The sequence below is a fragment of the Sus scrofa genome, chromosome 6 (assembly GCF_054392235.1).
Source record: "Sus scrofa isolate SSC_HxYL_T2T_F1_AM1 chromosome 6, Sscrofa_HxYL_maternal_Yorkshire_Landrace_v2.0, whole genome shotgun sequence".
Taxonomy (NCBI): domain Eukaryota; kingdom Metazoa; phylum Chordata; class Mammalia; order Artiodactyla; family Suidae; genus Sus; species Sus scrofa.
In genome coordinates, this window is record NC_139388.1 from 161,552,290 (window position 1) to 161,566,655 (window position 14,366).

Below are 14,366 nucleotides of genomic sequence, written 5' to 3' on the forward strand. Positions count from 1 at the left end.
TGGGGAAAATTTCTCCCTCTCCTCTGGATGAAAAGTATAGCAGTTCTCATGAATCCTCTGTACACGCTTAATTTTTTTTATATACCCAACAGTTTTGTGTGGGTTTTTTGTTTTGGTTTGGTTTTTTGTCTTTTTAGGGCCACGCCCGCAGCATATGGAAGTTCCCAGGGTAGGGACTGAATCAGAGCTGTAGCTTCAGACCTACACCACAGCCACAGCAATGGAGTGAAAGCTGGAAAATGACAGTGACTACTGAGTCATCAAACCAATTTTGGATTGTCTTCCTCCAGACTTCATTTATTGAGAGAAATCAGTTTTGACCTGGCTTAAATCACTATTTTAAGTGTTTTTTACCTAACTCTGGTCTTACAGACTGTTTAATAGGCCATCATGTGGGTAAACCATAGTGTGTTTGATCGTGATTCTAAATTGTTCCTTAAGACGGTTTCCAATTTTCACTACTGGGAAGAACACTGTAATGAATTTTTGTCCATGTAGCTTGTGCTATAGATGTAGATCCATATACATTTCCTAAAGTTATACTTTTTTTTGCCTCCTTTTTAAAAAATTCATTTTTTTACTGAACTATAGTTGATTTACAATATCATATTAGTTATAATTCAGATATATATATATATTCTTTTTCAGATTCCTTTCCCTTATAGGTTATTATAAAATATTGAGCATAGTTCCTTGTGCTATAGAGTAAGTCCTTGTTGGTTATCTATTATATATATATTATATATATACATGTTAGTATATATATGTATATATATGTGTGTGTGTGTATGTATGTATATATGTATATATATATGTATATATATATACATGTTAGTATATATATGTTTATCCCAAACTCCTAATTTATCCCTCTTCCCCCACCCCTACTTTCCCCTTTGGTGACCAAAAGTTAGTTTTCTCTGTCTGTGGGTTTTTGTAAATAAGTTCTTTTGCATCTTTTTTTTTAGGTTCCACATACAAGTGATATCATATGATATTTGTCTCTCTCTGGTGGGCTTACTTCACTTAGTGTAATCTCTGGGTTCATCCATGTTGCTACAAATGGCATAATTTCATTCTTTTTTATAGCTGAGCAGTATTCCATTGTATATATGCACCCTATCTTCTTTATCCATTCATCTGTCAATGGATATTTGGATTGTTTCCGTGTCTAGGCTATTGTAAATAGTGATGTTATGAACATAGGGGGTACATGTATTTTTTCAAGTTATAATTTTCTCCAGACATATGCCAGGAGTGGGACTGCTGGGTCATATGGTAGTTATATTTTCCGTTTTTTAAAAAGACTACTAAATCTAAACTATTTTTAGTTTAGTTATCCACAGTGACTGTACCAATTTACAGTCCCACCAACAGTGTAGGAGTGTTCCTTTTTCTTCACACTTTCTCTAGCATTTAGTATGTGTAGGCTTTTTGATGATGGTCCTTCTTACTGTAGTGAGGTGATCCCTCATGGTAGTTTTGATGTGCATTTCTCTAATATGTAGTGAGATGTTGAGCATTTTTTTCATGTGCATGTTGGTCATCTGTATGTCTTCTTTGGAGAAAGTCTATTTAGGTCCTCTGCCCATTTTTGGATTGGGTTTTTTTTTTATATTGAGCTGTATGAGAAATTGAAAAGGACATGGACAGATGGAAAGATATACTGTGTTCTTGAAATGGAAGAATTAATATTGTTAAAAGGACTCTACTACTCAAGGCAATCCACAGATTAAATGCAATGTCTATCTAATTACGTATGGCATTTTCACAGAACTAAAACAAAAAAAAATTTTTTAATTTATATTTAAACATGAAAGACTCTGAATAGCCAAAGCAACCTTGAGAAACAAAATCAGAGCTGGAGGAACAAGGATCCCTGACTTCAGACTATACTACAAAGTAATCAAAATAGCATGATACTGGCACAAAAACAAATATATGGATCAATGGAACAAGACAGAAAGTCCAGAAATAAACCCACACCTTTATGGTCAATCTATGACAAAGGAGGCAAGAATATACAATGGAGAAAAGACAATCTCTTCAATAAGTTGTGCTGGGAAAAGTGAACAGCTACATGGAAAAGAATGAAATCAGAACATTCTTTAACATCATACACAAACATAAACACAAAATGGATTAAAGACCTAAGTGTAAGACCAGATGCTATAAAACGCCTAGAGGAAAACATAGGCAGAATACTCTGACATAAATCTTAGCAATATCTTTTTAGATCCATCTCCTAGAGTAATGGAAATAAAAACAAAAATTTTTAAATGGGACCTAATTAAACTTAAAAGCTTTTGCACAGCAATGGAAACCATAAACAAAACGAAAAGACAACCTACAGAATGGGAGAAAATATTTTCAACCAAAAGGGATTAAGCTCCAAAATATATGAACAGCTCATACCCTACTGCTCCATGTATTTTTATTCTTGAACCCAGGCTGAACGGGCAGCAGCTACCCAGAAGTCTTCATCAACAGTGACAAATAATCCAGGGCATCAGAGTAACACAATTCAGGGAAGCCTCAGCAGGAAATGCCCCTTGCAAAGAGAGGAAGCAAGTGGGCAAGATCTTCTCTAGACATTTTCAAAGAGTAGCATATACAGGAGTTCCCATTGTGGCTCAGTGGTAATGAACTCAGCTGTACCATGAGAATGCATGTTCAACCCCTGGCCTTGCTCAGTGGCTTAAGGATCCAGCATCACCATGAGGTCACAGACACAACTCGGATCCCACATTGCTGTGGCTGTGGCATAGGTTGCCAGCTGCAGCTCCAATTCAACCCCTAGCCTGGGAACTTCCGTATGCCACAGGTGCAGCCCTAAACAGCAAAAAAAAAAAAAGTAGCATATGCAGATTAGCTTCATTCAGTAAGCAACACAAATTGAGTTCCTACCCTGGCTAAGCCTAGGCCACATGTTTTCAAAAATATCGTATCAATTCTCACAACAAACAAGTCTATCCAGAGACAAAAAGGAATGCTTTGGAATTCATCCACCCCTGTCAATGTTAAGGATCTGACTACTGTCACACAGGCAAAAGGGCATGAGTACCTAAATCTGGGCAACCAAATTTGAGGTTAAGGTAAATGGCCCTCATATATGTCTTCCCAGAATCAAAGCTTGGGTCTACCATTTTCTACCTGTGCAAATTTAACATATATTTAACCTACATGTGGCTCAATTTCCCTATCTGTAATATGAGGCATCAAGAATATGATTCTCATGGGGTTATTGTAACTGGGTTATTGTAACAATGTAGTGAAGTAACACACCTACATGTCTTGGAGCAGCACCAGGCCTAGAAAAAAAAAATGCTTAATAAATATTCCTGTTATATTAGTGTATAACAATTACCCTCTCGAAACTCAGAAGGACCAAGAATATGTGGCTCCTTTGTCTTGTTCCTCTTAACTAGATTGTTTTTTTTTTGTATTTTTTCCAATGTTTACTGATTTCAAAGAAGAGGGATAATTGTTTTAGTTTACATTTGGGCAGATAATTGAGGTCAACGTTTTTCATCTATTTATCAGTTAGAGTATTTTTAAAAGCTTTTCAAAAATGGCTAAACTTTGTCCTCTGAGAGTAGATTTTGATTTTTGGAAATAGCCAAAAGCCATTCAAAAGGATGACCTGATTGCTTCTAATCAGGTTTGAACCTCAGTCTAACACAATAACAGAAATAATCCCTTCAAAGAATGTTTACTGTCTAAGGGGAAATGAAGCCTTAGTCTCTCAGACATACCATTCTCCTGGCTCCTTTTCTGGCTCCTCTCCAAGGTGACATCTGGATGGAAGGGAGAAGAGGTGGGATTTCAACACTGTCATGAAAGGTGGAGAGTCATATTTTTCTAGCTGCTCTGGCTCTTCTGGCCTGGCTTAGGTAGGAATCTCTGATCCACTTGCTGGGATTCACAGCTGAAGTTTGTGTCTGCACTAGAGTAACTCATAGTCCAGGCTTTCCACAGCTGGTCATAACCCAGGAGGCTGCCTGGCTGGCATTGCCTTTTTTTTTTTTTTTTTTTTTTTTTAAGACTATAGTTGTGTAGGAGTTCCCGTCATGGTACAGTGGTTAATGAATCCGACTAGGAACCATGAGGTTGCGGGTTCAATCCCTGGCCTTGCTCAGTGGGTTAAGGATCCGGTGTTGCCATGAGCTGTGGTGTAGGTTCCAGATGCGGCTCGGATCCCACGTTGCTGTGACTGTGGTGTAGCCCAGCAGCTACAGCTCCAATTGGACCCCTAACCTGGGAATCTCCATATGCCATGGGTGCGGCCCTAGAAGAGACAGAAAGACAAAAAAAAAAAAAAAAAAAAAAAAAAAAGGATAGTTGTTCACAATGTCATGTCAATTTCTGCTGTACAACATAGGGACCCATAGAGACCTTAAAAAGTGTCATGCTTTTATATACATTCTTTTACCAGCTCTCCCTGGCAATTTAGACACCTCTGCTGACTCTAGACTCCTCCCATTTGCTATGATTCTAATTTGTCCTGGACCAGGTGGTCCACCAGGTAACCCTTTCTCCAGGGCACCTTGAGCTGCCCAACCATAGCAACTCCCCATTGGCAATGCCTCCTAGCCAAATTCCCATCACTTTCTGGGTGGTCATCTCTGCCTGGCCACGCGACACGTGGATATGGTCACAGCCTGGAATGACAATATATTCAGCAGAGTCTCCAATGGTAAGAAGTACAAGATCCCTTCTGTCCTTGGTTATACTTATTCAATATGCTTCCCAACTTTCTGGGCCAAAGCTGGGAGAACATACAACGTAAATTGATCTCTCACCTCCTCATTCCTTCTTTCTCTTCCTGTGTCTTTTTAACTACCTCACAAAGTCCCAAAAAGTCAGATAGCCTCTCTACCATCACATCATTCCTTCCATCTTTCACTGCAGCTTCCAGGAGATGCCTTAATGGAGCACAGGGATGTTTTTTTGGTACCCACTGGGGGCACTCCATAAGCTGGCTCAATCAGAACGCATTGTTGAAAAGCTAAAGGGCAAGATTAAAGAAATTTAGAATTCCTCTTTTAGGACAACACCTGGCTTGCAAGGTTATCTTCTGGCTGAATAATTCTATTTTACATGTCAGAGGAAGGATATTAACATGCCCTTTCTTTCTGCGTTGCTTCTTTTATAAATCATGACCTACCCCCAGGATGATGGATGCCTCCAGTCAGCTAGAGCAAAGGTCAAGAAAAGAAAAAAGCAAAATAGAAAAACACGTTAATTTTTAAGGCACCCCTTTCATTAAATCATTATTAATAGTTATAATTATCCTTTTCTTTCTTCCTCTAATTTGGCTTAGAACTTCTCAACTCTATATTATGCATAAGAATTCATGTGAACATGTGGGTCCTGTTGAAAGTCTCATTCAAACAAACCAGCTGTTAAAGAAAAGCTTTTTAGCAAATGAAGGAAAGCTGGTATTAGATGATATCAATAAGTTACGGTTAATTTTGTTGGGTGTGATCATGTCATTACAGCATGATTTTTAAAAAAAAATGACTTTTTAAAATGTAGGCAAATACTTAATATAAACAAATGACATGATGTCTATAATTTGCTTTAAATTATTGCAGCAAAATAAAAGGTGTGAAGGCTAGTTGGTAGATGAACCAATATGGTAAAATGCTGAGTTGAAGCAGAGTAATGGCTACAGAGAGATTTTTCTGTACACAATTTATTTCTGTGTGAGATAGACATTTTCAAAATAAAAAGATTTTCAATTCAATTAGAAATTAGCACAAATCATGTGTGCTATACTTAGTAGTCAGGTCAAAGGTAATATTGATTATATGCAATTTTCACTTTACGGGATCAGGTATAACTCAACCCAATGGCAATACCTAACTCACCATCCCGTTGGCAGCATGGAGTCTTTTCAGTTTCCCAATATTGACTAATTTCAAAAAAGAAATTATGTTTTTTTAAATCTACCTTTGGGAGGTTTTAATAAGGTTAAATCCTTTTCATATATTACCCAGTAAATGTTTAGAAGCTCTTTCAAAATGGCTAGTCCTCCAAGAAGAGATTTGAATTCTAAAAATCACCAAAAGCCATTTATTGCTACTTAGCAAAGAAGCAGGCCATCAGCAGGGAGAATAGACAGACCTCATCTTTAACCCCCAAATCTTAAAAAGGACTATGCCTCATATTTTCCCAGGCCCTACAAACAGCCTCAGAAAACCCTCCTCATCCAAGAAGATGCAAGAGCTCTCACTGACGTCAGCTCACTAAAGTAAGGAAACCATTTCTCAAATTTGACAGACCTAACAGTCCTTTGAATGGCATTAACAATGTTGATGATGACAGCTATAATGTATTTTGCACCAACTATGTGCCAGGCGTCATCCACAGTACCTCTCAAAAATTTCCAGAAAAGTGCCTCCATGCACAGAACAAATAAGAGAACCCAGCTGGTTTTAAAAATTTAGCTCGAGGCCAATTGGAGCATGTGCAAAAATTCATGGAAGTCTCCTATTTTATCTTGTAAAAGAATGTGACTTTTCCATTCTGTCCCTCATAATAGCATGAGCTAACATTTATTGAGCACTTAAAAGAGATGCTGTCTTAAGCTATTTTCATGTATTAAGTCTTCTTTGAGGTGTTTCTATGAAGCTCCACTAGTATTACCTCTATCATGCAAATGAGAATACTGAGATTAAGTAGCTTAACCTGAGAAGTTAAGTAGATTACCTGAGGTTGCACAGCCGGCAAGTGTCAAAACAGAATTGGGGCCCAGACAGTCTGGCTCCAGAGACTGTGTGCTTCCCACTATAATTCCTCCAGAGGGTATTAATGTTCTCTTTAAATTGCAAAATCAATTTTATCTCCTAATTTTCTGTGCATCTATGATTTAGAACATCATAGCCCTTCTGTTCCTTCTCAAGGCCCTGACCTGTATGACTGGGTGCTCAGAGTTACGACAACCCAGTTAGAGAAGCACAAACATGCGCTATTATCTCCAGTCCTCGTAACGACAAAGTAAATATTATTATTCTCTCTAACACTTTGCCAAATGAAGGTGACTCCCCTTCTTCAAGATAGGCCTTACTTTCATTTTTTATAAAAATGGATGAAACTGGAGTTCCCATTGTGTCTCAGTGGTTGGGTTTTGTGGTGAGGGGAATATTTTGGATTCTTGCCCCACCTGCTACCGTACCAAGCAGGTATTTCCATTCAGCAGCACTTGCCAGTGTAAGAATATGAAAGTATAAACCGCTACTCTCCAACCTAGGATTACAAAGAAGAGGGAGGCACCCAGGACGTCAGCACAGCCAGGCTTGCAGGAAGGCTCAGTTTGAATTCATCCACACATCAAACATGGATCACGCATGGACTGGGCATTTGGCTGGCACTGTGAATCACATGGGCATAATCATATAATGATACGGGGCATGGTTAGCCCTATTTTAACAATGAGAAACAAACTTTAGAAAAATTAAGCAATGGAGATCCCATCATGGCTCAGCAGAAACAAATCTGACTAGGATCCATGAGGACACAGGTTCAATCCCTGGTCTCGCTCAGTGGATTAAAGATCCAGCCACACCGTGAGCTGTGGTGTAGGTTGCAGACGCTGCTCAGATCTGGCGTGGCTGTGGCTGTGACTGACAGCTTTAGCTCTGATTCGACCCCTAGCCTGGGAACCTCCTAAAAGAAAAAAAAAAGAAAAAGAAAAAGAAAATTCAAGCGTCAAGGTCATATAACCCTGGGAAATGTCCACACTGTTTCAAACCAGGTTTCTGGGCCGACACATCCAGCGTCTCCCCACATCTGAGGCCCCACTCACATTCTAGTGAGGACTCAGACCTGTACTTGGACAAGCGTCATACACTGTGATAAGGGTGCCAGGAAAGCAGAGCTGTTCAGAGAATAGACGTGAACTTGGACAAACCTAGAGGTCCACTGAGCTCTGCAGCCTACTAGCTGTGTGGTTTGTTATTTAAACTCTCACCTGTAACATGGAGTTATCAAGTCCTACTTCATAGGGGTGGTGAGGATTAAGCCCAGTGCCTGGCACATGGCAGCAGCTCGCTATCGGGGAGCTGCTGTGTCATCAGTGAAACGGAGTGCATGGGAGGGAGCCTGTAAGAGAGAAGCTGGACCCAAAGCCAGATCCACCAGGCAGGGTCATTCCTGTGCAGCTGGAGTCCCAGTGGGATGCGGCCTCTGTCTGGGGGTTGCCAGGAGCATATAAACCCCTGAGACAAGAGATTATTATTGCTCTATCTTCCACCTTCTGCCTGGGAAGAGGGGACTCCAGGAACTTAAGCTTAGCCAGGGGAGCTGAGCCATCAGAAAGATGGCATGAGCTTTCCCGTCCAGGGGACCCTCTAATGCAGACTCCCCTTCAAGCGGGTGGGGGCTATACCCTCCTCACTCCATTCCTAGCTCCATGGCTTTGGGAAGGAAATGAGCCTCGCTGAGGTTCCGTTGCCTCATCCTTAAATTGTGCAAGGCAGGAGTCCCCGTTGTGCCTCAGTGGTAACAAATCTGATTACTATCCATGAGGGTGCAGGTTTGATCCCTGGCATCGCTCAGTGGGTTAAGGATCCAACATTGCTGTGGATGTGGCATAGGCCAGCAGCTGCAGCTCCAATTCGACCCCTAGGCTGGGAACTTCCATATGCTGCCAGTGTGACCCTAAAAAGCAAAAATAAATAAATAAATAAATAAATAAATAAATAGTGCAGGTCCATGCCTACCTCATTATTAAGGAAAGAATGTGTGCAAACCACCCAGTGCAGTGCCTGGCATACAGCAGTGCTGGGGAGACAGCAGGTATATTACCTGCCCCCTTCACACCCTCTTGGCAGGCTCTGACCTGTGCACCCCAAAGCCCTCCCAGCCCCAGGGGAAGAAGGAGGTCCTTCAGCAGCCTCCACTTTTCGTGTATGTACATATACATACATACATACATAGACATATGCAGCAGGAAAGATTAGGTCAGAAACCATCTCAGCGAATTTCTAAGGCAGTGGAAAAGTGTGGCTCCAGGAAGAAGGTTTGCTTAAGACCCTGACCACTGGTACAACCACTATGGAGAACAGTATGGAGGTACCTTAGAAAACTATACATAGAACTACCATATGACCCAGCAATCCCACTCTTGGGCATACATCCGGACAAAACTTTCCTTAAAAAAGACACAGGCACCACATGTTCATTGCAGTACTATTCACAATAGCCAAGACATGGAAACAACCCCAATGTCCATTGACAGACGATTGGATTAAGATGTGGTATATATACACAATGGAATACTACTCAGCCATAAAAAAGAACAAAATAATGTCATTTGCAGCAACATGGATAGAACTAGAGACTCTCATACTGACTGAAGTAAGTCAGAAAGAGAAAGACAAATACCGTATGATATCACTTATATCTGGAATCTAATATATGGCACAAATGAACCTTTCCACAGAAAAGAAACTCATGGACTTGGAGAATAGACTTGTGGTTGCCAAGGGGGAGGGGGAGGGAGTGGGATGGATTGGGAGCTTGGGGTTAACATATGTAGGCTATTGCCTTTGGAATGGATAAGCAATGAGATCCTGCTGTGTAGCACTGGGAACTATGCTAGTCACTTATGATGGAGCATGATAATATGAGAAAAAAGAATGTATACACTGGGTCACCATGCTGTACAGTAGGGGAAAAAAAATAATGTATTGGGGAAATTTTTAAAAATTTTTAAAAAAAAGACCCAACCAGCTCTACCTTTTGTCTCAGGGCCAGTGCTGTGAGAAGCACTGCTGCCCAGAATCTTCTCATTTCCCCTTCTTCCCCCACCAATCCCCACCCATCCCCCCAAAACAAATTCCTCCTCATGGCCCCGGACTCTGTCCAGTTTGGCCAGGTGTGAGAAATATTTCCCCTTTGGCCAGTCAGAGCACTTCCCAAGCAGAGCTCCTTTCTAACCGGGGTTCCACGGCAGTCACACATGGGTGGGAGCCAGAGCGGGGAAAGGGGTCAGGAAGAAGGTTCAGGTGTCAGATAAAAGGGGGTGCAGGAGGCCCCTTAATCAGCAGCCCAGGTCAAAGGCTTCCCATGCTCACCTCACATCAGCAGGTTGGGCGGCTGCCTTTCCCTTCCTTGAGGTCATAGGCGCATGAGAGTGGGCCTTGCGAGTTCCCATCTCTCCTGGAGCCTCTGAGCCAGGCGTTGTGTTCCCTGACTTACAGAGGACACTAAGCTCAGAGAAGGGAAATCGCTTGCCACATGAATAGTGAGAAACACGTCACAGCCTCCACTCTCCAGATTCCTCACCCAGGGTTGGCACAAACACAGAGCTCAAATGATTGACCTGAGGGCTGTTAATTATCATATTTCCTCCTAAAACCAGCCAGCAAGGGAAGTGTGACTACCTCCATTTGTGGAGGAGAAAACTGAGCCTCAGAGGGTCGGGGTGGGCAAACTGGCCCGTGTCTGTAAATAAAGTTTTATTGGAACACACTCAGTTGTCTATGTCGTCCACAGCGGGTTTTCACAGCAAAGGGGAGTGTTGCAGTAGAGAAATATGACCCCAAATGCCTCAAATATTCACTAGCTGGCTCTTTAAAAAAAAAAAAAAAAATAGGCTGATCCCTGGCCTAAGAGATCTAAGAAAATTCCCAGTGCGGTATGAGGCAGAACCAGGACTCCAGCGCAGACCTAATTCCAGAGCCTACACTTTTATTCTCTCCGCTTCCTCAGTTACTCAGGAACCTCTTCTCACGACTATAATGGGCTGTGTTATGCTCCCCCGCCCCCCCCCACCTCCTCCACCCAAATTCATATGTTGAATTCCTAACTTCTAGACCTCAGAATGTGACTGTGTTTGGAGACAGAGCCTTTACAAGGATCACTGAATGAAAACAAAGTGTTCTCATATGACTGGTGGACCTCTAAGAGGACATCTGAGCACAGAAAGGAAAGTCCGTATGAGAACATGGGGAGAAGACCACCTACCAGCCAAGGGGAGAAGCCTTAGAAGAAACTGATCCCACCCACCTCTTGATCTCAGACTTCTGGCCCCCAGAACTGTGAGGAAACACATTTCTGTGGTTTGAGCCACCCAGACTGTGGTGCTTGGTTATAGCGGGCCTAGCAAACTAATACCCTTATCCACCCAAGGCCAGACACTGTTCTAGAAGTTAGGGAAGGAGAACGGGGCCTGGCATGTTATACTCAATAAACGTTCACTATTTGTATCATTATCGAAGCCCTTTGCTGGTTTTGAGACATTGCATGCTCACAGAATGCCTGTTAGCGGAGGACTCGTTTATCACCATTTTACAGATGAGGTATTTGAAGCCCAGAGAGCTTAAAGTACTTAGCCAGGATCACCGAGCTAAGAGGAAAGGAATAAGTCACAGCCCAGCTTCCAGTAGGGCTGGGTATACCGGCCAGCACATGGATGTCCAGCAGGGAATAATCAGAGGCCACTAATGATGGGCACTGCCCCCTTGACTCGTACAATGAAGCCTCACCATGCAACAGACCCACCAGTGGATGGAACCCACAAGATATGCCCTTCCTGGAGCCCCTGCCATCAACACCCTGCCATGCCTTCGTCACAATGGTTTTGGTGACATGAGGGGCCAACTGGACTTCAAATGACTCACTTCCCTGGAAAGGCTCTGGGTACCTCTAGGTGTCATATGTGTCATTCTCTCTGCCACTGTCTACTCCTGACACTGCTTCCTGACTTCAAAGAAGAAACAAAACTAACAATTAAATCTGAAAACCGGCTTCCTGACTTTGTCTCCTTCTACAGTCCCACCAGCCACTCCAGGGCTCGAAGATCCAGTGAGGTCATCTGCGACAGCCACCCTCTTCAGCGCTTGGCACACAGGGGACGCTGGAGGGCATCACTGCCCACCCTCCTTGTTCCTCACTTGCCAAAGGACTCAGATGCCCTCAGAGGACAGGAGTCAGGGCACGCCGCACGTCCACAATTATTTCCTGAGCCCCTTCTGTGCTGGAGATAGAACAGGGGCCCCGAGGGGAGGCGCTCCCGCAATCCCAGGGGAGAGAAAGCCGCTAAGTACCCATTGATTTCAGGTGTGGTGAGTCTTCCCACACAGGCAGCCTGAAGAGCAAGACCTCCCGCGAGGGGTGGGGGTGAGGTGGGGAGCGATGAAGGTCTCTTCTCAGACTTGTCATTTAATGGCAGGAGAAGGAATCAGCCAAAGGAGCGGGGCTCTGAACAGTGCGCTGTGCTGCCGTCCCTACCAACAGAGAGCAGAGTGACCTCGGCCACTTGCTCCTCCTCTCCGGACCTCTATGCCCCCCCTCATACACTATAGGGGTGGCTTGGGTCCTGGGACGCTTCCTTCAAGTTCTAAAAACCTACAGTATCTTTGGCACCAAATTCAGGCAAGAGAAAAATTGCTCCCGTGTCTCTTTCCTATCCTAGAGGAGCATACATTACTTTTCTCCCCAGTATTTAAAGTCGGATTATCTCTGTCTTGGCGAGGCTCTGGGCTCCCTAAGGTCAGGGATGGCGTCTATCCAATGTGTGTGCCCCCCACATTCAAAGAGAGCCCAGCCCAGGGAGGACCAAAAGCTCTTTTGTTCTGCATCTTTTAGAGACTTTGAGGTCACCTTGTAAAGTCAGAGACATTCAAAGGGGTCATATGGTGGGAGTTCCCCTTGAGGCACAGCAGAAAAGAATTCGACTAGTAGTAACCCTGAGGATGCAGGTTCAAACCCTGGCCTTGCTCAGTGGGTCAGGGATCTGGCGTGGCCTCAAGCTCTGGTGTGGCTTGCAGATGCAGCTCAGGTCCCCCATTGCTGTGGCTGTGGTGTACACAGGCGGCTGCAGCTCTGATGCCACCCCTAGCCTGGGAACTTCTATATGCCATGGGTACAGCCCTAAAAAGCAAAAAAATAAAAAATAAATGGTTCATATGGCGTTGGGCAGCACCCCGCAGGCCTGCAGGCCCTGTACGTGCCCATCCTCGGGACCAATGCAAAAGCCCAAGTCCAGAGTCAGTGACAGAGACATCAACCCTTTCATGGATAGGGGGACTTACCTGTCTGCAGCAAGGTCCTGGAGCAAGACCCCACCATTTGCAACAGACAGCAGGCAGGACCTGGCGCCGCCCTTTGCTCCTGGTGGGGGAGGGAGGGCCTACCAGTTTTAGGGGAGTTGAAGTCAGGTGGACTCTTCGGTTACCGGGGAAACCAGCAGAGGGGCACGCCCCTTACAGAGCCTTTGAATAAGACTCATCACTAGCTGGGGCCTGGGGCCAGTCTGCCAGAAGGTCAGTCGTGAGAGTACGTGCAGGTGAGCCAGGCACTGGTGGGCAGGGGAAGCACACAGCAAGACAACAGCCCTCTTGGGCGACCTGATCATTCATATGGAAAATCCTAAGGAAACAAAATGATTATGGGAGTTCCCGTCGTGGCGCAGTGGTTAACGAATCCGACTAGGATTCGTTAACCACATGAGGTTGCGGGTTCCGTCCCTGCCCTTGCTCAGTGGGTTAACGATCCGGCGTTGCCGTGAGCTGTGGCGTAGGTTGCAGACGCAGCTCCGATCCTGCGTTGCTGAGGCTCTGGCGTAGGCTGGCGGCTACAGCTCCGATTCAACCCCTGGCCTGGGAACCTCCATATGCCGTGGGAGCGGCCCAAGAAATAGCAACAACAACAACAACAACAAAAGACAAAAAAAGACCAAAAAAAAAAAAAAAAAAACCAAAAAAAAAAAATGATTATGGCTAAGACCCCAGGCCCATGTTAGCACATGCGGTTATGAGCACAGCCCTATGGGACATGCGTTATTACTCCCCACCCCCGCTTCTCAGAGAAGGAAGAGGAGTTGACATTTATGAAGCAGAAATTATGCGCTCAACCCTGCACGAAGGTCTTTACAGTACCATCATTTTACATTTTCTCTTCACTCCAAACTGCCAAGTAAAGATTATTTTCTCCCCATTAGAGACAAAGAAACCGAGGCTTATTTTTTTGTATTTTTAGGTCTGCACCAGGAGCATACTGGAGGTTGCCAGGCTGGGGGTCAAGTTGGAGCTATAGTCGCTGGTCTATGCCACAGCCACAGCAACGAGGGATCCGAGCTGTGTCTGTGACCTACACCAGAGCTCATGGCAACACCCAATCCTTAACCCATTGAGTGAGGCCAGGGATCAAATCCGCATCCTCATGGATACTAGTCAGATTCGTTTCCACTGAGCCAGGACGGGAACTCCCAGAAACTGAGGCTTTAAAGAAGGAAAGTGATTTGTCCGCGGTCCTGAGTAGTAGCTGGTCCTACCTTAAGCTAAACCAAAGCTGGGACTAATTCCAAAGCCTATGCTTCATGCATTCATTTAAAATGTCATGCCTAGGAGTTCCCT

General features: G+C 43.9%; 1 protein-coding gene across 1 annotated transcript in view; it reads right to left on the minus strand.

Annotated features, from left to right (window-relative positions):
• LOC102158888 (uncharacterized) overlaps window positions 1–14,366 on the minus strand; it is a 616,184-nt gene that overhangs the window by 513,973 nt on the left and 87,845 nt on the right. The window contains exon 5 of the mRNA XM_084965720.1: window positions 3,756–3,797. Within this exon, the coding sequence (XP_084821846.1) occupies window positions 3,756–3,797 (42 nt within the window). The remainder of the gene's footprint in view (window positions 1–3,755; window positions 3,798–14,366) is intronic.